The 27,011-nt window shown below is 43.8% G+C and overlaps 1 protein-coding gene across 1 annotated transcript in view; it reads left to right on the top strand.

Annotated features, from left to right (window-relative positions):
* The window catches only part of LOC126484950 (uncharacterized protein KIAA1522-like), a 488,837-nt gene that overhangs the window by 309,417 nt on the left and 152,409 nt on the right, over positions 1 to 27,011 (top strand). The window contains exons 4-5 of the mRNA XM_050108551.1: positions 7,905 to 8,250; positions 24,088 to 24,550. Coding sequence (XP_049964508.1) covers positions 7,905 to 8,250; positions 24,088 to 24,550 — 809 coding nt within the window. The remainder of the gene's footprint in view (positions 1 to 7,904; positions 8,251 to 24,087; positions 24,551 to 27,011) is intronic.

The raw sequence follows: 27,011 nt of genomic DNA, 5'->3' as shown, positions 1-27,011 counted from the left end.
TTTATCATCTGCATTTCTTCTTGGTGTAGTAATTTTAGTGGCCAGTAGTGTAATAATGTAATTACATTATTGTTACCAACAAACGTCTTTATCATGTCGTATGAAACCATAAGATGGCACGGATTTTGATATATATATATAAGTCTTTCATAACTGCGATTATATCGCAAACTACCCTTCGTGCAGTTGTGTTAGTTGATACTGCGGCCAGACAATGATATGTTACGCAAACACTTTACAAAAACAGAAATAAAACAAAGCACGCTGACAGGGACACCTGTCAATCTCTCTATGCAACCGAAGAGTGCTTGGGGGATAATACACGCAGTATAGATGACGATCAAGCTGATTCCTAATATCCAATTAGGTACAGATATGGCGAATTTGTAGGTCAGGGAAATACGGTAAAACTTTTATAGTAGAGGTCAAAGAGAATTCCATTCGCACTGTGACACTTTTCGCGTCATCGTATTTTCATCCAGCGATTCTAGACAGTGTTTGTCGTTTTTTGCCACACAAATGCGATGGTACCTCACAAAACAGCATTCTGAAGATTTCATATTTTATTAAACTCCATCAAATATTCGCATAGAGTTGATCTGTAACTTCTTTACGCCTTCATGAACTTAATTAAATGTTTCTAGCGTCTGTAAATTTCTTCCAACTATGAAATTCGAAAGAAATCCCTCTGGATCGAGCGCAGTTGAACAAGCGAGGGTACAGACATGGTGTCGCCATGCCTTTGCTTGAGGAATAATACGAGCACCTGCTTTCGTGAAGAATTTTGTCAGTGCTACGGAAAGTTATACAGATCTCGAGTTTCACCGAAGGCCAGTCACCTAAAGGGTACTCATCTCAACCACTCTTGCAAGTTGTAGAAACATCTCAAGTATGTTCTTTGAGCCCAAAAATAGACAAGTAAAAATCAATTCTTAAAATTAATTATCTAGTCATAATAGCCCGAGGTAATGGAAAATTAAAGATGATTGCCTTACTTTTCCAAATGAACTTGCATTCTTGACTGGTAGTATCACAACAGCCCAGAAATAATTGAGCTCCTAAAACAAATTGAAGAAACAGAATTTATTCAAAAAGACAGAACACATTATTTGCAACAAACACGAATATAGAAACAAAACAGCACCAAACCATGCAAGTCCAAGAACTTAATATTTACGTCAAATAATTCACGAAACTGGAACCAAAAGAAAGCTAATGGTTTTAGATGAAAAACAGGGAAACCGCATTCCGTTTTACTAGAAGTTTCTAAAACAAGAATTTAGTCTCGAAATGCGCAAAGGGGAATATTACAATTTCGTTATTGAATCAATATGTCTCTTTTTTCCCCAGAAACACTACTTTTGAATGGGAACGGATATGTCTGAAAGATTGGAAAAGGAGAAAAGAGAATGAAAGGTAATATGAAAAATTCATGGCCAAAATTCACAGGTAATCAGCTCAGGGTAAGTGCAACCAAGAGATCGAATAGTACACAAACAGTCGCAGCTGCATTAGAAGATGCAGATTAAAACTTTGTTCCTGACAATATTCTCTCATTTTTTTAAATGTGCAAATGCTGGTCGCTTTCACCAACTTCATTTACTATCTTACAATTACATTACCCTGCACATGCATGACTTTACTATATGATTAATTCAGTCATGTTACTGTGCTAGCCTTTGCAAACGCTAGTAGAAGAGTCATTGACTTCCGTTAAAGATAGCATAGAGCTACGCATGTCTATTAGTAATGACCTATGGTGCTTATCCACTGCTCAAAATGTTTTACCAACTACGACCAATTGTTTAAGGTATGTTCACATTTGATTATTGCATAATCCAGACACCTTGTGTATTAGACAGATTATGGCTAAGAATTTTGCCTTCTGTCCTTTCTAGATCTGAAGTTATTTGTCTAAAAGTCTATCCTTGTAACCGAATAATAATTTGCGATCAAAATAAATAAAACTTGTATTGAGCAATCACATCACATACTCCCCAGCTTGGCTATGGCAAACTTCATTTCTGTATAATGTGTGTTCAGTTTGGAACAGCTGTCTTCTGTTCTTCTCGTGCTGACGTAACAGTTTCTTCATTTGGTCCAACGGAAGCACTTTCCAGCGCTTCCGTCTCTGAAGTATTTTCGTAATAAGTATTATCTCCCGCCTGATGAACTCGCCTCCTGCAGTGCACAAAGCACGAGCGGTTGGCATATGGGCCTCCCCCCCCCCTCCCCCCCCCCCCTCCCCCCACACACCGCACAAACGACGAGGGTGTTGCATGTAAAAATCAGGAGTAACTATAGTACTTACGGGTGATAATCATACTGGCCCAGTCCGCTAATATGGTTACATAAATAACTCATCATCATCATCTTGTTCATCATAATCATCTCCTCCAATGATTAGGCCATAAGCCATAAAAGATGCCGTTGGTTTGTTTCCACTTTTAATAATATTTCTTAATGAATAATCCTACATTTAATATACATTTTTATGTATCAGAATGTGCTGTGATGAAGAGATCAACAAGGTATTCAGCGAAAAATGAACAGCCCCAGTGTAAATTTGTGAGTTTGCGTGTAACAAGACAGTTTATGAATTACAATTGGAGAATAAATAGAAACCAAATGAAATTCTAGGAAAAGTGCTCCTGAAAACTGGAAAATGTGTCCAGTTAATGTGCTGTGCAAGTATAGACTTAACCTCTTCTGACAACGAAAGGAAAAACCAGTTGTCATTATAATATGTGAAGGAGAAACAAGTAGTGCACGGTAATTACCCCAGAGGCTGCTTTACCAATAAGGCAAAATACCTCTCCTGATTTATTTTTCAATTTCTAGTACTCTGAGGACAGAAAATAAACGTATACAAATTCGTAATTTTTTTTTAATTTTTCAAACACAACGTTAGCTGTCTAAACGAACTGTTGAGAATCCCTGTTGCGCAGCTGTGAAAAAAATCAACATTGATGTGGAGTGAACTCGTAAGTGGCCATAATCAATAACTGGTTAATAGTCCCGTTTTTTCGTCGTCTCACTAAAGGGCACCAGGGTACGTTGAGTTTCTGAGACACACACTGCCACTTCGTTAAAAGATATTCCATTTGATGGTCAGAAACATGTGTGGTTCCAACATAGTGGAACCCAGCCCACTGCGCACATCTTGCTCTCAAACACGTGCAGTAGATGTTCCATGACAGGGAAGGGAGGTCACCGTTATTATCCGCAAAAAAGACGAATATCCTAAAGTAACAAAATGTGGTGAAGAACACTCCCGTTAAACCGAACGTCGACACGTAAATAACCACTATCACATGGTATTTAAGCGAAAGTTCAACTGCTAAAAGCCTTTTGGCGCCATAATAGAGGCATGTCGGAAACGGACTGCAGCGGAGGGGCTCTCTTTTAAATCAGAAACATAGGTAGGCACCGATGCGGAAAGTGAAGACCAGAATGCCAGGGCATTACTGATTAGCCCTGAAGTAGTGCCGTGAAATTCTGGTCTTCACTTTCCGAGTCGGTGCCTGTCTCTGTTTCTGGTTTTAATGGGAACCCGTCCACAGCAGTCCGTTTCCGACACACCTCCGTTACGGTGGCAATATATTTTAAGCAGGTAGAGTGTCACTTACATACCACGTGACAATGGCTGTACGCTCCTACACGTTGACGTTCGGTCTTACTAGCGAGAGTTCTTCACCATATTTTACTACCTTAGGACATTCGCCTTTTCTTGCGGATAATCTATTGCATAGGGCTGACTATGAATTTGGGTCTTCACGTAAAATGTATGTCATGACTTGACTGCAGTTTGCACCTGAAGATACAGCTGTAAGTGCACTGAAACCGGTAGTGCCCAAGAACAAAGAACGATTTCGAAGCTGAAGCGGTTTTTTTCTCAACATTTCGGTATAGGAAGCAAACTCGGCGCACAGTACCACATGAGGTGAGGTGCCGGTTGGACGGCATGTCTCCGGCCCCTTGAGTTGTGCTCACTGTCACTGGCACCTGAGGGAGCAAGTAAACAGTCGCACTATCTGAGTCGCTGGCTACAGTAGAGATAATTGATTTTTTGAATAACCGGTCATTTACGGAAGCGTGTCGTACCAGTGTTCATGGGAATATGAAACAAAGAGACACTCAACCAAACACGAAACAGTTATTTTGACCATCATAAATAACTTCTTTTTTCCAAAATCAAAATAAAAAACTGTATTAAGCACATGTTGTTTGTTTGACAGGGCATGGCAGATTTTCTTCCTCATCTTTCCCCAACTCGGGCTAGTGCCCATCTTTAATAACCAAAACATAACCTTTCTTTTTTCTTTTTTTTTTTTAATCATCAGTTTTCTAATGGTTTCATGCTACCCCCCACAATTTCATTCCCTGCGCCAACGTTTTCATGTCAGCACAGCACTTATATTCATCATCTTCAATTATGTTGAACATATTGCAATATCTGTCTTTCCGTATACTTTTTTGCATTCTACAGCTCCCTCTAGCATCGTAGAAGACGTTCTCTGATACCTTTAACGGATATCCAACAGCTGTGAGCATGGGGATGGGATGTGAAACGTGCTCGAGTCAGCTTGGACAACTAACACTTTACAAAAGTTATTAATAGCAACAAGATCTAGAGTTTTACACCTAGTTCCAAAAAGACATCGTACAGTAACAAAGATAGGACAACAAACCAGAGTAATTAAACACGTAAATGACAGTTAAATTAATCTGAGACACATGCTGCCACTTCGTTAAAAGGTATTCAATTTGATGGTCAGAAACACATGTGGTTGCAACATAGTGGAACCCAGCCCACTGCGCACATCTTTCTCTCAGACACGTACAGTAGATGTCCCATGATAGGGAAAGGAGGCCAAAAAAATTAAGCCTCAATAACACTTTTCAATTACATACTTTACGTTCATAAATATATAATTATCCTGACACAGCACATGAATAAAAGGACAAAATTTCAACTGAATTAATATGCGGCGCCAACTGCACTCTAAATGCTTTGACAGAACAGTTATGTGTGGTCACCTTTGATGAACTAGTTTAAATATGCACTAAAATACATACGTATCAACGTGCATAACCAATAAAATAAAAGTGTTAACTCTACTACTGCCGACAACAAGAACAGGGAAAAAAGTTTTACTCTTAGACAATCAGACAGACAGTCAACTTACACCAAAACGAAATTTAATGATCAGAAACAATAGGGACACAATATTCTGTTCTAGGTCGCAACCTAGCACCATTTGACTCGATAGGGAACGCGGGTCGGAACCTTAGATAAGAAACTCAATTTTGTGACAAAACCAAAATTTCTGCGAGACAGCGCCGTCCAGACACTGCTTCAATATACTCCTGGTCTAGAGAAAAAAAAAAAAAAAAAAAAAAAAAAAGGCCAACTCAAATGGCTTTCACCGAAATTTTGAGTCCACTGAACCGCTCACTCGCAAGAAAGTTCACATCGGCCTCTGCTACAAGTTATGCCTTCTTCAGTCCGCTCCCACGACAGCGGGCCGAAACCAGTCAGTTCCACATACAACCTTATCGAAAGCGACCGCAATAGCTCACAACAGTGCGCCGTCCTCGCTACACATCTCAGCGAGAGAGAAAGATAAAGGGAGAGAGAGAGAGAGAGAGAGAGAGAGAGAGAGAGAGAGAGAGAGAGAGAGGAAGGAGGGAGGGTCGGATGGCATTGTATAGCAGGCACGTAGTAACCTCTTTGGGATCGATAGCCGCAGACATTGCAGTAATGGCTCACAGTCATCCAGTTCCTTCGTCCAGTCAGTATTTTCCATTTATTTGTTTTCTCGCTGATTCTGCAGAGAACCTCTTAATTTTGTATTTTATCTTAATTTTCAAAATCCTTCTACGGTGCCAGACCTCAATCGATTTGATTGTGCTCTACTCCGGTTTCCCTAATGTCCATAATTCGCTTCCGTACATCGTTGTGTTCCAAACGTCCATTCTCGGACACTTTTTTCTCAAATTAGGTTCTATTTTTGATACAAAAGCACTGACGAGAAAAACTGCAACACCAAGAGGGAGTTTTGCGGCATCAGCAAAACTGATAGGGGTGTTTCTACATCTGAAAGATGATATATATTCAGATTTAGCACCAGACGCATAACAGTGGCATTAGTCGCGCCACTATGAGGATGCAAATCAGATTTGCCTTAAATACACGCTGTAACGAAAAAATGGTTCAAATGACTCTGAGCTCTATGGGACTTAACTGCTGAGGTCATCAGTCCCCTAGAAATTAGAAATACTTAAACCTAACTAACCTAAGGACATCACACACATCCAAACCCGAGACAGGATTCGAACCTGCGACCGTAGCGGTCGCGCGAGTCCAGACTGTAGCGCCTAGAACCGCTCTGCCACCACGGCCGGCACACGCTGTAACGGTCGTGAGCGTTAGTTATATTTGACGGTCGACGTTGTAAGTTGATGTTATTCTAGAAGACGAGGAAGATGCCGTTATCACCACGTCATTGAACGAAGCTGTATAACAGGGCTACGAGAAGGTGGATATTTCTTCTGCGATACTGCAGAAAGGCTTGGCAGGATTGTAGCCACTGTACATGACTGTTGGCAGCGGCAGTCATGAGAATGTGCGGTGGTAAGAAGACCATTCTCCAGATGGCCACGTGGCACTACAGAGAAGACCAACGTGGTCGGCGTATGGCTCTGACGCATCGTACTGCAACTGCAGCAGCAATTTGGGTAGTATTTGGTACTACAGTGAGACATTGGTTGCTTCAAGGTCAGCTCAGCGAGGTGCCCTGCAGCGTGCATTCCACTGACCCCAAACCACCGCCATTTGCGACTTCGGTGGTGCCAAGCGAGAGCTCATTGGAGGACAGGTTGGAGATCTGTTGCGATTTCTGATGAAAGCTGGTTCTGCCTCGGAGCCAGTGAAGACCGTGTATTGGTTAGAAAGAGCCCAATTGGGAGCCTGCAAATCAACCCATCTGCACTCTAGACACAATGGATATACATTTGGAATTATGGTCTAAAATGTGATTTCGTATGCCAAATTGTACGTCAGTCTGGTGATTCGACCTGTTACGCTGCCATTCATGAACAGCACTTCAGGGAGTGTTTTAATAGGATAACGCTCGCCAACATACCGTTATCGAAACCAAACGTGCTCTATTGAGTATCGACATGTCTTCTTGGCCAGATCTGTCTCCAGCCGAGCAAATATGGCACATCATCGGACGACAACTGTAGTGTCATCCACAAACAGCATTCATCAGCCCTACCTTGACCGACCAAGTGCAAGAGGCATGAAACTGTATCCCACAAACTGACATCTAATACCAGTACAGTACAATCCACGCACGTTTGCATGCTTGCATTCACCATTCTGGCGGTCGTACTGGTTATTAATGTACCAGCATTTCAGGATTTCACAATTGGAATGGCTTGTCACACGTTTACATTAATCTGCGATCTTGCAATGTTAATCGCTTAAAGCCGGCCGCAGTGGTCTAGCGGTTCTAGACGCTCAGTCCGGAGCCGCGCGGCTGCTACGGTCGCAGGTTCGAATCCTGCCTCGGGCATGGATGTGTGTGATGTCCTTAGGTTAGTTAGGTTTAAGTAGTTCTAAGTTATAGGGGACTGTTGACCACAGAAGTTAAGTCTCATAGTGCTCAGAGCCATTTTAATCGCTTAAACATCTTAACCAGACAAACGTATTTTGTGGTGTTACGATTCTTTTTTCTGTTAGTGTACATTTCTCTCAGTAAGGAATGCCTCGCCATCTGTGGGTAGTTAAACATCATTCTCCAAGATTCATATAGAGCTTATATGAATAGCATAGCTCTGCATGCGCGTGAGGCTGCGTGGCGGCGTTTCGCTGACAGCTGCGCGTCCATCCTCAGGTGAGCCCGTTCCGCGGCGGCTCGGCATGCAGCAGTGCGGCCGGCTCGGCGTCGGACGTGAGCGCGGCGGCGCTGTATAAGAGCTGCAGCACGTCGCACCTGGTGCGCGACGACGGCCTGCGCTCGCTGGCCGCCTCCGTGGTGGGGGTGGCGGCGGGAGCGGCGTCGGACGCGGAGGATGCCGCCTCCACGGCGTCGGGCTGCACGGAGGCCGACCAGAGCGGCGGGGGCAGCAGCGCCGGCGGCAGCCCCGCCAGGGACGCCTCCTCCGCCCCCACCGCCAGCAATGGCTACGTGCCCACCAAGGCCGTCTCCTGCGACAACATCAACTCCATAGGCACCGCCAGTGAGTCCCACCACGGCGAAATACTAGCTTACATTAGGCACCCTGTTCTATTCATTCTACATATTCCGAATGAGATGCCCCGAAAGTGTGGAGATGGGAAAAAAAAACCATGTAAACAATCATCATTTTGAATCTGGATATGCTCATTCGTGCTTTTTCAGCGCTCAGTGAAGCTGTGCCCTTCCATTGCATGGGCTGGCGCTTACAGTGAGTCCAAAAAGTATTCGTATAGTCGTAATTTTAAAAAAAAAACTTAGTGTATGTCACGTGAAAGGAAGGGAACATAAAACGTGAACATCCAGTCATACGCAACGAACCTTGGAAGTTATTTTTATTGATGGATAAGAAAATAACTACCTCCATAGCGATAACAGATTTGACAAAATGGAGAATTTATTCAAGGGCTACTTCAAAAAGTATTTGCCCACGCTTTTTTTAAAATTTACATCCTGAAAATATTATTTCAGTTACGAAAATTAATATTTAGTGCGGTTTCCCTTTGCAGCTATTACTGCTTGTAATCGTCTGGGCATCGACTTGACCAAGTGTGCCGTCAGAGAAGCTGGAATTTTCTCCCATTCGTCTTGTAGTGCTTCTTTTAGGTCTCTCTTTTTGGAACTGTGTCTTCTCCTCAGGCTATCTTCCAGTACATTCCAAAGGTGTTCAATAGGATTAACGTCTGGGCTCTGAGGAGAGGTGTTAAGTCGTTTTGGGGTATTGTACAGGAGCCACAGCCTTGTATTTAGATCCGTATGATTTGGGTCGTTATCTTGTTGAAAAATGTAATTTCCTTGCAGACCCAATTTTTCGGCGCTAGGATTCAGATTGTCCTTTAAAATGTTGATATATATATGGTGATCCATTGTACCTTCTATGAAATGTAATTTTCCAACACCTGCAGCACTCATACAGCCCCACAGCATTATGGAGCCACCACTGTGTTTAACCGTTGGCACAAGATTGAGTGGCAACATCTCCGCATTCACCTTCGCCTACCATCCGACATGAATACGTTATATTTACTCTCATTAGAAAATATTAATCTATTTCATAACTCTTCTTTTTTGAATCTATGTTGCATCGCAAAATGAAGACGTTTCTTTCGATTCTGTTCATTGACCCAAAATTTCTTGCGCGCTACCCGGAAATTTCTTGCGCGCTACCCGGTCGTGATACCCATACGTTTTGAAGGTATTTCTGATTGTGTTGGCACATACCTTCTTTCCCCTAGACTAACTCACCAGCCAACTTAGGAGCGCTGATTTTAGGTTTCTTCTTCATTTAAATCTCACGTCTGCATCAGTCAGAGTGTCAGGGCATCCGGTACATGGTTAGTTTCTTAGTGATTTTGTTGCGCAAAATAGATCTATTATCGACTGACCCGTCGATCTAGGTGTACCGACTACTTTAGCAATCTCGTAAGAAGATTTGCACTCTTTATGTAAGCGCAGAATAAGTTTCCTTTCGATCAGCGTCGTCTCACTACCCTTACGGCCGATGGTGCTAATTGCACTGTATCGGCGCCTTTCAGAACCACACACAAGCGATAGAGTGGGGCTGCGCGCGGTTGACTCTAGTGTGTGCCGTGGGCCAGCGTCATAGTTTATTCACTGCGCGCAGACTCGGCATGTTCAGATGGTGGACGAATACTTTATGAACTAGCTCTTGTATTACATTTTCTATTTTGTTAACCTTGCTGTCGATTTGGATGCATTTATTTCCTTGCTTTTCAACAAAAAGAACTTACGCGGTACCTCTTACATGACTGGCTCTTTAGATTTTGCATACATTTATTTTCATGTTACACAGAATTTGTTTTCTAAAAGACATGCAGCTAGACGAATACTTTTTGGACTCACTGTAGTTTCTGGATGACAAGTGAAAAACCAAGATATGTCAAATGTTATGACCCTTTCCAAGAAATTATAATTATTTTCAGTCGTATTCATAGCTTCAGTACAAACATTTACACGACCTTATTTTTGTTCGATCGTCAGAATTTTCGCCACCAGTTTTGCACACACTTTAATCTTGTTAAATTGGTGGTGTAAGATTTCCCACACTCACTCTTTGTCAATTACTTCAGTTTCCTTCGCTCGATTGCTCAAACGAGGGTCAGATCGAATCAACTTACCTCCCTTTATCGACATTTTCATCCGTTTTTGACGTTGAAAGGCTGCCTGGGCGTGAATCTGCCTCAACGGCTTCTCTTCTATCTTGGAAACGCTTGAAACACTCAAAAACTCGCGTACTGTACGTGATAAACAGTTTCCGCCAGACACTTATGTTAGTAAAAGATACGTTTCAGTAGCAGTTTTTCCAAGTTTCATGTGAAACTTCACGGCAGTTCGTTGCTCTATTATTACACTTATCATTTTTGCGGCAAAGAAAACAACAGCTCTTAAACAAACTGAGGCCCTAACCATATTGATTTCTCTGCAGACATCAGAGATGCCGCATACGACTGTTTAGGATTCACATTTCGCTGCAACTTGTCGTTCATCTTTGGCGCATGCGTACTTACTCGGTGAAAGCATCAGTTCTGTTATTTTATAGCCACACGTTGTATTTTTTCATTTATTTAAAAATCTTACGACAGACATACTAAATTGCATTAAATAAGTAGTACGCTTTGCAGTACCCGGATGATAACAACAAATGATTGACAGCGAGCGCAGTTGGGCGTGGATGGTGGCAATATTGTCGGTTCGCCGGTTCGTGTGCCCCATTATGGCCGTAGCAGCAACAGCTGTGCAGTTCCGTACTGAATACCTTCTCACGCCACCTTTCAACGTGCGGTATTGAGTTCGCTTTACAGGAGCGTAATATACTCGCCGCTTAATTAACGCACTCCTGTGTATAAAATGATACTGTGTTTCTATTGTTTGTAAATGTCTTCAAAAGCATCAGGAAGAGCACTGTCTTTTGCTGAAATCAAGCCGTAGTGTTCGATACGAAAGGGATGCTAAGATGGGTCTGAATAGACCATTTAAATACAATAACTAACAACACTAAGATAAGCATTTAAAAGGAAAATTAGTACTTAAATATTTACATTAAGTTATTAAGCACTTACCAGTCACTATAGTGTGCATACTTGTGCAGAGGAGTATTCCTTAATAATGAGATGAGATTTATTACACATTATTCAGTCAAAAGTATGATACACAAACACAAAAAAGACGAATTACGGCAAAAATTAAACAACACTTAGTTCAGAATCACTGTCTTCCTCGACTCTGTCGTTATCTGAGCTCTGGTCCCTGGAAGAGTCACTTGAATTGCCTAAGAACATAACTGTATTTTCAATACTACTTTCTACACTCATTCCACCTTTGCATGCTCCCTCAAAATCTGTGTGGTGTACAACATTACTCCTCTTCTCTGGCGCCATTTGCGCTATTGGCTCCTCTAACAATTTTTAAATGTTTGTTACATTGAAGCTGTTATTTGTTACCACATAATGTTCGACCTCCGCCCAAACATTTTCGATGGTGTTGAGGTAGCGGTAGTGGTGGAAGTCTAAGGACTCTGTGGCCATGTTCTTTAGCTACCTCGTCCACAACAACTGTTGAAATTGTGGCGGTTTTCCACAGTTTCCAAGAGCTTCGCGTTTCATAAAACACCCAGAATTTTCACACTACGGTTTTTGAACCTTTCAACAAAGTCGGCTGTGTACGTTGCTATCGTCGAAGCTTTATCTTTAGTATCTGAATGCTATGATGCTCCTTGAAATACTTCAGAAAACTGTCGTGGTCCATCTCCTCGTGGTAGTCGGTTGTTTTCCTCGATTTGTACACGAGGATACAGTTAAGTACGAAATCAGATGCAGTTCCAGCATTCAAGACAATAATCCTTACGCCCTTTCCAATGGGGACAGCAGAACTTCAACATATGCTATCATCTATTCACCCTTTTCTGACGGAATGACCGGCATTTATCCAGGTTTCTTAAAAATCGACAACGCTACGCTATGATGTCACTTCTCCCCACTATTATTTTTAGTCCATTAACCTTTCTTGTATCACAAACCGAGGGCTCTGACAACCGTTAAGAAAGAAGACTTGCTGCTGCTGAATAACTCCACCACGCCAGGAGCAACGCACAGTTTTTCTATAACTGGAAACTCTTTTCTCTCGTAATATAAAAAAAAGTTTTGCATCACGTCGGCTCCTAGAATTCCGGAAACTGTACAGAAAATTGGCATAGAGATCAACATAAACATCATTTCCGCCCTTTTTATTGTTCACGAAAACCACACATTGATGATGCACCACAATACAGCGAGACCTTCAAAGGTGGTGGTCCAGAATGCTGTACACACCGGTACCTCTAATACCCATTAGCACGTCCTCTTGCATTGATGCATGCCTGTATTCGTCGTGGCATACTATCCACAAGTTCATCAAGGGACTCTTGGTCCAGATTGTCCCACACCTCAACGGCGATTCGGCGTAGATCCCTCAGAGTGGTTGGCGGGTCACGTCGTCCATAAACAGCCCTTTTCAATACTTCCCAGGCATGTTCGATGGGGTTCATGTCTGGAGAACATGCTGGCCACCCTAGTCGAGCGATGTCGTTATCCTGAAGGAAGTCATTCACAAGATTTGCGCGATGGGGGCGCGAATTGTCGTGCATGAAGACGAATGCCTCGCCAGTATGCTGCCGATATGGTTGCACTATCGGTCGGAGGATGGCATTCACGTATCGTACAGTCGTTACGGCGCCTTCCATGACCACCAGCGGCGTACGTCGGCCCCACATAATGCCTCCTCAAAACAGCAGGGAACCTCCACCTTGCTGCACTCGCTGGGCACTGTGTCCAAACACGTCTCCGACCATTGTCTAGTTGAAGGCATATGCGACACTCATCGGTGAAGAGAACTGAAACCTGGGAGAAAAGGGAAGGTAGGTTTCGGTTACGACTGTGGACAGTGTCGTAATCAGTTACTACCGTTTGCCTTTTACAGTTTCACATAATTTATTAACCAATAATTTCAGACTCAAAAAAAATGGTTTAAATGTCTCTGAGCACTATGGGACTTAACATCTGAGGTCATCAGTCCCCTAGAACTTAGAACTACTTAAACCTAACTAAACTAAGAACATCATACACATCCATGCCCGAGGCAGGATTCGAACCTGCTACCGTAGAGGTCGTGCGGTTCCAGACTGAAGCGCCTAGAACCGCTCAGCTACAACGGCCGGCTAATTCCAGACTCAAGAATAAATAAAAAAATACCACTCATTATTAATGAAGGAATAAACAGTTGTGTACATAATAGTGTTTTCAGTGAGATACGATTTAGAAAATAACCATTAAACACAGATACAACAGATAATGTTTTAAAAGCAAGCCACTGTGATTCGGGCAGAAGGTCTTACACGCCAGGAACGGCAATAAATTAAGAATTGTTTACAACTCGCTGCAACTACAAATTACAGATATTGACATATTAAATGTAAGTTGCCACAAACACAGCAGACGAGATCAGACGTCAGGAATGGCAGTAAATAAGGTTTTAAAGGCTTACAGCGTAAATACAGTACCAAATTAGAATTTTAAGGCAAGCGACGACAATCACGGCTGAAGGCTTTACACGGCAAGCATGACAATAAATTAAAAAAAATTGAAACCTGCTGTAAAACAGCAAATGCAATAGCAAAGTTAATTAAAAAAACAAGCAACTGATCCAGAGAGTGCACCAGGAATCGACCTCTGAGAATGTCTGGCAACAAACAATTTCGCGAGTAATGGGATAGGCAGCCAAAAGTTGCATTCACTTCACAAGATGGAAACTCGGACTAGTGGCGGTCTAACGAATGACTAATAATACTCTTGCCCAAGCCACCTGACGTCCGATAAACCAAATTCAACGATGGAACAATACGCCAAAGCCGGAACCGGCGGTCTGCATTACGTTCCCAGAATACGGTGTTTAGAGCACCCAGAACGAAAAAGTAACCACTACCACCAGACTAGAAAACACTCCACTCGCTGCTCTTCGCCTCGGTGACACTACGAAGAGCAACACTTAAAGCTTGCTGCGGTTTACGACGAGGTCGTGCAACCTCGTGACCACATCTCTGCCATATGGCAAACATTGAGTGCCGCAAGCGGTCCCGGCGTGTTCCCGCGCTGCTTGGATCTGGCTCCTTCTGAGTCCCCAACCGAACTCGCACACTCACACTCACACGACCCGGCAAAACAGCGACTTCGCCCCAAAGATAGGACAACAGTTACCACATATTGCCACTAGTGGACAGATAACGCTTGCGAAACCGAGTGGCACCAGTCAACACAAGAAGAAGACAAACAACCGCAACCATGCCAACTAAACGATACCGTCTGGTCTCCAACAGAGAACGGAAGCCTACAAAGAGCACCAATGCGAGCTGCAGCGCGGCTCAAGAGCGTGATGCCAATCCTGAGCGGTCCATTCGGCATGTTGTTGGGCCCATCCGTACCGTGCTGCACGGTGTGGTTGCAAAGATGGACCTCGCCGTGGACGTCGGTAGTGAAGTTGCACATAATGCAGCCTATTGCGCACAGTTTCATTTATAACCCCGCCGGAGGTTCGAGTCCTCCCTCGGGCATGGGTGTGTGTGTTGTTCTTAGCATAAGTTAGTTTAAGTTAGTTTAAGTAGTGTGCGAGTCTAGGGACCGATGACCTAAGCAGTTTGGTCCCTTAGGAATTTACACACATTTGAACATTTTGAGTCGTAACACTACGTCCTGTGGTTGCACGAAATGTATTATTCAACATGGTGGCATTGCTGTCAGGGTTCCTCTGAGCCATAATCCGTAGGTAGCGGTCATCCACTGCAGTAGTAGCCCTTGGGCGGCCTGAGCGGGGCATGCCATCGACAGTTCCTGTATCTCTGTATTTCCTCCATGTCAGAATAACATCACTTTGGTTCACTCCGAGACGTCTGGAACTTCCTTTGTTGAGAGCCCTTCCTGGCAAAAAGTAACAATGCGGACGCGATCGATCAGCGGTATTGACCGTCTAGGCATGGTTGAACTACAGACAACATGAGCCGTGTACCTGCTTCGTGGTGGAATAACTAGAACTGATCGGCTGTCGGATCCCCTTCGTCTAATAGGCGCTGCTCATGTATAGTTGTTTACATCTTTGGGCGGTTTTAGTGACATCTCTGAACATTCAGAAGGACTGTGTTTGTGATAAAATATCCACAGTCAACGTCTATCTTCAGGGGTCCTGGGAACCGCGGAGATGCAAAACTTTTTTTATGTGTGTATGTGGCTACGAACACCATGTTGCTGAAAAGAGTGCAAGTTCGTTACTCTTGATTCAGTCCTCTCACCGGGTGTCCGTACTCTAGACAAACCAGACTCGCCCCCTTCCGCACAGTATCTTCCTTACAAACTTTGACGACAGCGTTTTCATGTATCTTCGAAGCGGTTGCAGTTCTGTCGACTGCGTTCGTAAGAGGCTCGCACGGAGCACACAGACTCACATGTCTGACCACGCAAAACATGAGCAGGTTGCTGAACTTTCCGTTTAGCGATCACAGTTTTTTGAATACTTCCGCTGCAAGCTTCAGACATTCTGCAGCGCAAAATAAGTTCGGTGCACAGTAAAACAAAGCACTCCACGATATGTACCACAACTGTCTATGTCATCGGCCGCGAGCATCGTCTACAACTGATTACAGTAGCCACTACCCGCAGTAGCAGACAGATTTAACAACAGTGAACGGAACAGAAGGTGCGACCAAGCGCGTTCTCTCATTGGCTTTTGCTATGGTAGCAGCCCTCTAAACACTTTGTTATTCTGATATCGTCAAAAACAAAAACATTTTTCAAATCTTACCCACACGGATCACGTTACTGTACTGAAACTTTGACAAAGTCAGATATTATGGAGCACTCAAATCATGTGATGTACTTTATAATTAGCACTTCATTGGTTCTGCTATGAAATTCATCAATGACGTAGAAGGAATTGGCAGCCAATAAATGCTTTATGCTCCTCCTCCTAAAATGTACTTTACTAGTAGCTTAACGTCTTGTGTTTGCTGACAAGCTGTTTTCAATATACGATCAGATCAGTAGTACCCAGATACCTGTACGTAATGCACCGTTGACCACTAGACGTCATAGGATGCGGACCGGCAGGCGGGGAGTGTTAAGTTGACAGCAGAGAGGCAGGAACAACAGAAAGGGTCGATCAGGAGGGCCCGCTGGCTTCGAACGTAGACTAGTCACTGTACTCTAAAGCTGCCCAAGTCGATTGTTGACGATGTGATTCTGAAGTGGAGCCATAGAAGAACAACAATATCTAAAACCAAGACCAGGCGGACGTCACATAATGAATGACACTGACCGTCGAGCATTGAAGAGGTTGGTTGTAAAAAAATCGCCTGAAATCAGCAAAAGGAATTACTCGTGACTTACAAAGTAATACCAGCAGTCTAGCTACCACAACGGTCTGCGCTGGTAGTTAAAAATAATAGAGTACAATGGTCCAGCAGCTTCTCATAAGCCACGCATTCCTGTAGTCAATTCTAAGCTTGAGGTGGTGTAAAGAGCGACGCCAGAGAACGGTTGATGAACCAAGCTGTACCCTGTGGTAAATCCGATGGAAGGATTTGGGCTAGGAAAATTGGTGGAGGACGTTACCTGCTGTCATGTGTAGTACCACCAGGACACGTACAATGCAAATTCGGAGGAGCTGTTTTTACCCTTTGGGGACATTTTTCGTGGTTAGAGTATGGTACCCTTATTGCGGTTAAGATAACGTTAAATGCGTAAGGATGTGAACATGTTTTGCAACATTTTGTATTGCTTACAGTAGAAGAACAGTTTAGAGATGATTATTGTTTCTATCAGCATGACAATGCACCCTGTCATAAAGTAGCATCTGTGAGTCAATGGTTTGTGGATAGTAACATTCCTGAAACGGATTGGCCTTCCCAGAGTCCCGACCTGAACACTCTGGGAGACATTTGGGATGAGTTAGAACACCGAGTTCACTCCAGACCCCAGTGTCCACCATCACTACCGTCTCTCTATTGCGGGTCCTCAGGGAGAATGGGCTGCCATTCCTCCACTGACATTCACAAATCTCTCCAGGAGAATTTATGTCGTGAAGTCTCAGCTTACCAACCAAGTGACATCGTTATTCTCCACTTATAATCCAAGATTTGAGCCCTGAAATAATCAAAGAATACCTCCTTCTGGCTCAAGGAAAGGCAGTTCTGGCGTTAAACTTGACAATGGAAGAATGTGTCAAGAAACATTAGGACAGTTTCATACGATATGTCGACCTAGCAAAATTGGTGAACAGAATAAAGTATTAAAAGAAGTTTTAATTCAACGGAAAAATAAATATACACTAAAGGTTAATCGGGTAGTAGTAAAATATCTACTAGAGCCAACAATACGAATGGATTAAAAGGGGCTGCATGAAGACCCATGGGCTTATCGGCTATTCATGGAGCTCCTCGGTGATTCCCAAATTGAGGCAACTGCTGGCAGTTGTCGTAAGTGTAGAAGGCGAGTTCCGGGCGTTATGGCCATTGTGGGTGATGCGTTAATTGTGTTGTATATACCTTATTGAGATTGAGCTAATCTTCATGTTCCGTAAGGTAACTTTCGTGTGCAGGTACAGACTTTAAATTAATCTTTTTCTGGTTATCTAGGCGGATGTTGCGGTTTGGTGAGCACGCATGTGCTCCGAAGAAAGAAGCTTTATATCACATTATGGAAGCAGAGACTTGATGGAGGTGGTGTCTCATGAACAAGATGGACTTGGAACGATCTAATGAAATTATATTTATTTCTATAAGAAACTTTGTGGGGCGGCGGGTGGAATAAGAATTATTGCTCGCTGCCTTTTATTATTGCCTGAAAACTATTGGCCGGCCGAAGTGGCCGTGCGGTTAAAGGCGCTGCAGTCTGGAACCGCAAGACCGCTACGGTCGCAGGTTCGAATCCTGCCTCGGGCATGGATGTTTGTGATGTCCTTAGGTTAGTTAGATTTAACTAGTTCTAAGTTCTAGGGGACTAATGACCTCAGCAGTTGAGTCCCATAGTGCTCAGAGCCATTTGAACCATTTTTTTGAAAACTATTTTTGCGGTCAGCCAGAAAGCGATAGAGAACATACTGACCACAGTTTCCAATCTGCAAGTCGACATTCTTCTTGTGCTCACTGGAAGAAATGCTTCTACTCACTGTTTACTCAGCGGTATCAGGTATTATGATTGTAAATAAAAGTTTTGAGCTGTAACTGATTCACATATTCAATAAAACTTCAGACGCGGAACATAGTAAAATTCCTGATAACAATAATAATAATGATATCTCCATCATAAACAGCACTATAAGCAGTTCAGAGGCGACCTCTTCGGTAAGTTTCCATTAAATGGTCTTTCGCCCTGACCACTAGTAATCAGAATTAATTGCTCGCCACAAAAGAGTAAAATAATATCACCACCAGCCACGAGGTTTAGTTAACATTACGGGCGGCACACAAACAGTTACTTCCGGAAATCTAAAGGATCCAGGAAGATGTACAGTCCTCGCGAGTTCACTTCCCGAAAACATGCGTTTAGCAGCAGGCCGTCTGTGACGTCATCCGAGGCAGGCGTAAGCCGGCGTTTGACTGACGCGGACCGATTGGTAGTTGAGTGTGTGTCATTACTACTCAGGCCCTAGTTGTATTTGAGCCCAGCGGACGGCCAAAGAGAACATCTGCCGTCATCCGCTGTATGCCAATGGCAACAGCATCTAAATGGACGCTTTCTCAGGTACATATATTTTAGTAACTCGATCATAAACCAATTTATAAAATTCATATTTTTTATATGAGTGGAGTCAAGTTGGTTTTAATCACAGAAAAAGTTTGAGCTCGACTGCATTTAAACTTTGCCAGCTAAAATTGTAGACGAAACTGACAATAGAACATGAACTCTGAGCTACTTCTTTAAGAGGCCTTTATTTACATTAAGGTCTTGAAACTTGCTATCACTTTACCATTTAATGGATGTAATCAAGTGCTGTGAACAGGACTTTCTATCATTAATATAACTGATACTTAATCTATTACAAATAAGGACATTTTTGTTCCAGATTTAGTTTTTAGTAAATTACTTGAAAGCTATTAGAGGTAGCTTAATGATGTCACATTGTTAATTTTTTTTTCAAACTGAAGCTTCATAAGAATTTTCAAATTTCTGAGTCTAATATTTAGCGTCTTCTATATTTCGTAAAAACGCCGATTTTGACCAAAATATTGCTCCTATCAAGTTGAGACTAGTTGATTGCGACATACATATGCATATTCTGGACAATCTTTAGCTTTCTGTCTTTATTATTTAGCGCCACTTGTTTTTTATTTAAAACGTTGTATTTATGGATACATATTCATCTGATCACCCAGAATTTTAACAATTTTAACATTAATACATTGAAGAGTATGTTGACAAAGTTTGTAAAAGCAACCTGAATTTTTAAGTTCATTCTTAGATTATGGCGCAATACTTTGTATGTTACGCACAGGCGCGCAATTAATAGCAGTGAATTGGGATAATTCCCGGCACACTCGCTCACCCCTGTATCTCTCAAATGATACAGCGCTTGTTTCGCCGCAAGTTGAACTCTGTTAGTGTTGTGTGTCTTTTGACCAACTAATTTTGATCTGTATTTCAGTTTTTGTCTTTGTGGGTATAATTATAAGAATCCGCCTGATTAGTTGGCTGGTAACGTGCTTGCCTCCCGTGCATCGGGCTTGGGTTCGATTCCCTGCCGTGTTGCAGATTTTCTCCACTCGTGGACTGTCTGTTATGTTGTCCTCATTATCATTTCATTCTCATCACCTGCGCTCAAGTCGCCCAATGTAGCGTCGATTGAAATAAGACCTGCACTTAGCGGCCGAACTTCCCCGTACGGGGCCTCACGACCAACGATGCCACACGCTCATTTCATTGTTTATCACAAGAAGTTGATAGGAGACAGCGGCATCTGATGAACTGCTAGCAGTGTGCGTTTTTCAGTCCGCTGGTTGTATCCCGAACACTCCCGAATGCAGCTGTATAGCAAGTTTTTTAGTAGTGACGAGTTTGATCGTGTCAGCTGGTTCAAAACATTTTCTTTTTGATTTGTAATAGTACTGAGCATTAAAATCCGTTCCGCTAGTAAATGCTTCTCCACTTAATCGGGGGATACATTTTCTTATTGAGTTATAGTAGCGCTGAGCATTAAAATCCGATCCGCCAGTAAACATTTCCCCGCCTAATCTTGGGATTCGTCTCGAACGCCCAGAACAACGGGATTCCGACCGCAACTGCGACGCGGCGGAAACGCCGAGGACGACACGAAAGAAATGTTTCAATATAGCTATAATCAACGACTTTAATATCCGGAAAAATGAAGAATGAAGCCTCCGCAATTGGCAGCATTTAATAACGTGCATTGTGTCAGAGGCAGAATTTCGTTTACTGCTTTCAATGGAACAGAGCAGTGCGAGGCAGTGGTACGACAGCCGACTCGTAATCGAAGACAGCAGTTCAAAGCCCCGTCTGGCCATACGGATTCGGGTATTGCGTAATTTCCCAAAATCGTTTGAGGCGAATGCCGGTATGCGTCACATGATCGGACACGATCAAATTCTATTTCACATCTCCCGATCTTTCCCCTATCTGAAATTGTGCTCCGTATCTAATGTCCTAATGTCCTCGTCTATGAGGCAGCGTTGCACCCTAATAATCCTTCCTTCGTTTTTACGTCTAATAAATGCCCAGGATACTTACAAACATACTTTCTTTACGTACACTATCTGATCAGAAGTATACGGGCATCTGTTTCTGGACATTAATATGGAGTGTGTCCACGTTTCAACTGTATGACTGCTTGAACTGTGCAGAGGAAACCTTAAGTGAGGTGTATTATTCTCTGAGAAGGCTTGACAGCCCAATCTTCCACAAGAGCCGAAACCGGAGAAGGTAGTGGTGTTGGACGCTGGGGTCTGGAGCGAAATTGACTTGGAATTCATCCCAAAGGTGTTCCATTATGTTCAGGCCTGGACTCTCGGCGGGCCAGTCCATTTTGGGAATGTTGTTGTCCACAAACCATTGCCCCACAGTTGCTGCTTTATGACAGGATGCACTGTTATACTAATAAAAATAAACATCATCCCCGAACAATTCCTACACTTATAGTACCCAATATTCTCCCGCATTTAGCGTTTCCTTAATTCCAATAAGGGAACCATAGCATAACCATGAAAACCACCACTGTACCTTTGCACCACCTCCTCCATACTTCACTGTTGGCACTAAACATGATGGCAGGTAACATTCTCTAGACATTCGCCAAACCCAATCCCTTACATCGTACTGCCACGGGCTTAAAGTGATTCAGCTCCTGCAAATCATTCATTTCCAGTCATCCACCGTCCTGTGGCGATGCTCTTTACACAAACGCAGTCTCGCTTAGCACTCTCTACGCTAATCTGTAGCATACGAGGAGCTTCTACTGCTCGACCGTCTTACCCTATTCTTTTTTATTCCCAGCGCACAGTCATTACGCCAGGTGGACTGCTGGCAGAACTGACGAGTAATTCCTTCCATTGCGCTCATACGATTTTTTACAATAACCATCTGTAATGCGTGACTGTCCCTGCTATCGGCAAATGAGCTCTGTCTGGTCTTGTTCTAGCTGTGGCTGTTTCTTCGCGTTTCCATTTCACAGTCCCATTACGAACAATCGACTTGAGCGGCTTTTGAAATGTCTCTGCTGAATATAGGGTAGGGTGGGGCTTTCTTAATCATGGGGATATGTGGATAGAAATAAGAAAATGTTATACTACTCAACCCGTGTGGTCAGCTTGGATGCCATTATGAGTCCAACACCAACGCTAGACAAGTCGCGCACTTGCGCAAGAATCTTTTTCCAGATATATTTAATCTAGACAGCAGTCATCCAGAAAGGAATAAAAGAGGTAAGTCAGCACCGCTTATAACAATCCGCAATACAACATTAAACCTGTTAAAAAAAGAAAAAGGTTCGTATGGCTCTGAGCACTATGGGACTTAACATCTGAGGTCATCAGTCCCCTAGAACTTAGGACTACTTAAACCTAACTAACCTAAGTGCACCACACATATCCATGCCCGAGGCAGGATTCGAACCTGCGGCCGTAGCGGTCGCGCGGTTCCGGACTGAAGCGCCTAGAACCGCTCGGCCACATCGGCTGGCTTAAACCTGTTTATAATTAGGTCTGTTGTTAAAGTTCATGAATGTTGGTCATAAATTTTTCCGCTGCCAGTTACATAGGATCCACTAGGTATGCAACAATACAACTAGCGACGTCTGTTATAAACTTGAGTAATTGCTCACATCTAAAAATAGTAAGGAAATGGGATGTGCGTCAGTCTTCGTGGAACTTTGTGAATCGGAATATGTTATGTATTATATCTTCTTTATTAAAGTATTCACGTAGCCTAATTATACAAAATAATCCCTCAACCTCCCTTACAGAAATCGTTTTTGTTGAAATTTTCGACGTCACCTGGAGACGTGGAGCTAATGTAGGAAATGCCGTAAAGGGATCTGAGTGCAAGGGAATTTCCCCCTTCAGTCCCAACAAAATACCATCAAATTCCTTCCGTCAACCACATTCCTGAATGTGAGTCTTGTTCTTTTACCACAGAATCTGAAGTAAACCCAGAGTCTGCAGCTCCTTTTAATCCTACAATAAATTCGGAAAGTCAGAGCTCAGAACCACCATCTTCATCATTTTTTTCTGTATCACCAACGGCTACGAAAACCATCGGTACCACACGCGCGAGGAGAGGAAAACTCACCACTCCATCTGATTTCACCAGCCCATCTCACTGTTCAAAATGGTTCAAATGGCTCTGAGCACTATGAGACTTAACTTCTGAGGTCATCAGTCCCCTAGAATTTAGAACTACTTAAACATAACTAACCTAAGGACATCGCACACATTCATGGCCGAGGCAGGATTCGAACCTGCGACCGTAGCGGTGGCGCGGTTCCAGACTGTAGCGCCTAGAACCGCTCGGCCACTTCGGCCGGCTTCAAAGAAGGAAGAGAAAATTGCTGTTTGAAAAGTCTCAGAGAAAGAACGTCAAGGACTACAGAAATGCACTGGATGTCAAGAGGACAAATCCGGAAGACAATTCGTCTTCAGCTTTACCTGAAGCTGGATCAAAGGAAGAACACGTACCTCGAGGTTTCTGCAACATCAAATATTACGATCATAGATCTGTGAAGAAAGGGGATTGGATCAGGTATGATAAGAACAATGAGTCATTTCACGAAATTTGTGTCGGGAGGCTGCTGCTTGTAAACATATCAGCTGTAGCAAATGCATGCAACAACTACTAGAACAGTTAATAAGTGAAAACTGCCATACTGTGTAGCCCCACAAATTTTTAATTTTTTCGTTGTTTCAGAATTTTAAATTTTGCTATTTATAATGAAGGAAAATAGATCTTGGAGAAATCTCCCTTTATTATACAAAACTTATTCACCATTACAATTTAACGCCTGTAATAAAATATTTTGGGGCGCAAAAAGTTGAAATCATTAATTTAAACCCATCTTACCCTATTACTCAACGGGCATCTGTACTAACAATGCAGTATGGGTCCGCCTCTGGTGACACCTATTGGTCAATTCTGCATTACATAGAGGTGTCTGTATACTTCTGATCGGAAAGTGTGTGCGGCTCCTTGTTAACTCTGCCGAGAATTCAAACTGTCAGTGTGACATGGTTATATTCCTGGTGCCACTGTGATTTTCTTCCTTGGGCAGAGGGCTATCAGGTCTTCCTGCGTCGCAGGTGGCGCGGCAGCGCAGGGCGCTGCCGGTGCGAGGCGGACGTCGCATTTCCCGTACGCCTTCCTGCGTTCCAAGCTTTCGGTGCTGCCAGAGGAGAACGGCGCCGGGGGCGGAGGCCGGGGGGCGGCGTTCCGAGCTGCCATGGCCGCGGCGGCCGGCAGGGGCAGCGTCGGAGGCGGCGATGTGACGGCGGCGACGCTGCAGCCGCCCACTGTGGGCGACGCCCGCTGCGGGCTACGCGCGCGCGCCAGCTCCGAGGAGTGCGTGACGCGGCTGGCTGAGAGAGCGCGCAGCGCAAGTGACGCGGACGTGGAAGCCGCGCGGCGCCAGCTGCAGCTGTGCGGCACCCTGGGCCGTCCCGGCGCGGGGGCGGCGGCGGCGGCGGCAGCGGGGGTTGGCAGCAGGGAGCAGCGTCGCAGCTTCCCGCCCAACGTGGCTGCCGCCGCCGCCGCCTCTGTCTACCAGTAAGTTTCGCCAGCTGCACTCTGTCGTAGTCTCAATGTATAAACGTTCTGTCCAAAAGAAGAATGAAATCTGAGAGGGGCGCGGGGAGTGGGGGAAGTAAGCTCCGCCATTAGAGATATGCGTGTTTATTGCGGTGAGAAAACTTATCTTAAATAGCCAAGCAGTACTGGTAGAACAAAAGCGATACAATATACATTACTTCATTATTGTAGCAATTATGTTCTAAACAGTAATATTGACACTGATCAGCCATAACATTATGACTACGCCCTACTATTGATAAGAAAACCCGTCCACGAGATAGAAGCGTCACCTGGTGAGGGATGACTGCTAGTCAGGCACAGGCACGGTGCATGTAGTATCAGTGAGCCTGCTGTCCGTTTGTAGAACGGGAAACGCGCACGATCTATCTAAATTTGACCGTGGGCAGATTATGATGGCATTTCTGAAACTGCGCAACTTGTCGGGTGTTCGAGGAGTACTGTAGTGACTGTCTTCAGTAAGTGGAAAAACCAAGGTGAAACCACGTCCAGACGTTGTGGGGTTGGGCGACCACCCCTCATTACAGACGTCGAATGTCGTGGGCTGAGCAGACTGATAAAGTGGCGAACTGTGGCGGAACTAACATCAGACTTTAATGCTGGGCAGATACGAGGGACGTTTGAAAAGTCCGTGCAAAGTCCGAGACATGGCACCACCGGCGCGTATCGTGGTCATGTTTAGTTAGTAGCATCTTTGGAAGGAATGGACACGAAGTTTCACCCATATTGGTCTATTTCTTTGTGTTTGGCATTCGTGTGAATCAAGGAAGTCGAGTGATTGCCAAACAATGAACGAAAAAGAATTTCGTGTCGTGATTAAACATTACTTTATGAAACGTAAAACGCCTCAGGAGACTAAAGAGAAGCTCGATAAACATTACGGTGACTCTGCACCTTCGATTAGAACAATTTATAAGTGGTTTCAATATTTTCGGAGTGCACAGGTGATACTGAACGTTCTGCGCGCCCTGTGGAGGTTACGACTCCAGAAATCATTGATAAAATCCATAATATGGTGATGGATGACAGAAGAGCTAAGGTGCGCGAGATTGTTAGTGCTGTCGGCATCTCGAATGAACGGGTACATAATATTTTGCATAAACATTTGGACATGAGAAAGCTATCCGGAAGATGGGTTCCGCGATTGCTCACGCTTGACCAAAAACGGAATAGTGTGAAGTGTTGCAAGGATGGTTTGCAGCTGTTCAGGAAGAATCCGCAGGACCTTAAGCGTCGTTTCGTCACTGTGGATGAAACATGGATACATTACTATACTCCTGAGACCAAACAGCAATCTAAACAATGGGTTACCAAGGGAGAATCTGCACCAAAAAACGCAAAGACCGTTCCTTTGGCCGGAAAAGTTATGGCGACTGTCTTTTGGGATTCGCAAGGGATAATCCTCATCGACTATATGGAAAAGGGTAAAAATATTACAGGTGCATATTATTCATCGTTATGGGACCGTTTGAAAACCGAGCTGCAAGAAAAACGCCGGCGATCGGACCAAAAAAAAGTCATTTTCCATCACGACAATGGACCAGCACACACCTCAGCAGTTGTGATCGAAAAATTATTGTAAATAATATTCCAACTCGTTTCACATCTCCCTTTCTCCAGACTTGGCTCCCTCGGACTAGTATTTGTTCCCCAATTTGAGGAAATGGCTGGCGGGACAAATATTTTATTCAAACGACGAGCTAATTGCAGCAACTAACAGATGTTTTGCAGACTTGGACAGTTCCTATTATTTGGAAGGGATCAACAAATTTGAACAGTGTTGGACGAAGTGTGTAAGTCTAAAAGGAGACTATGTCGAATCATAAAAAAAGGTTTACCCCAAACACGTAAGCAGTTTTTATTTTTGCACGGACTTTTCAAAAGCCCCTCGTACAAGTGTTTCTGAAAGCATAACGCACTGAACACTCCTAAGGATGGACCTCCACAGCCGATGACCCATGCACGAGCCAACGTAAACACTATGACATTGGCAACTACGACTGAAATGGACACATGACCAACGGCACTGGACGTTGGAGCAGTGACAGGGCGTTGTATGGTCTAATGAATCCCGATACTTTCTTTATCATGCTGATGGAAAGGCGCGAATCCGTCGTCTTCCAGGGGAACAGCTCCTTGACACCTGTACTGCGGAGCGGAGGCAAGCTGGCAGCGGCTCCATTATGCTCTGAGGAACAATCACGTGGGCACCCATGGGTCCAGTGGAGATCGTGCATGCACCATGACGGCCAAGGAGTATCGTACACTGGTTGCAGACGACGTATACCCCTTCATGATGATCATGTTTCCCAGCAGCTGTGGCATTTTTCAACAAGATAATGCACCATCTCACAAAGCCAGGAGTGTGATGGAGTGATTCGAGGAACACAGTAGACAGTTAGAATTATTGTGCTGGCCC

Source organism: Schistocerca serialis, chromosome 6, assembly GCF_023864345.2.
Source record: "Schistocerca serialis cubense isolate TAMUIC-IGC-003099 chromosome 6, iqSchSeri2.2, whole genome shotgun sequence".
NCBI lineage: Eukaryota > Metazoa > Arthropoda > Insecta > Orthoptera > Acrididae > Schistocerca > Schistocerca serialis.
This window is presented reverse-complemented; position numbering and strand designations above follow the sequence as displayed.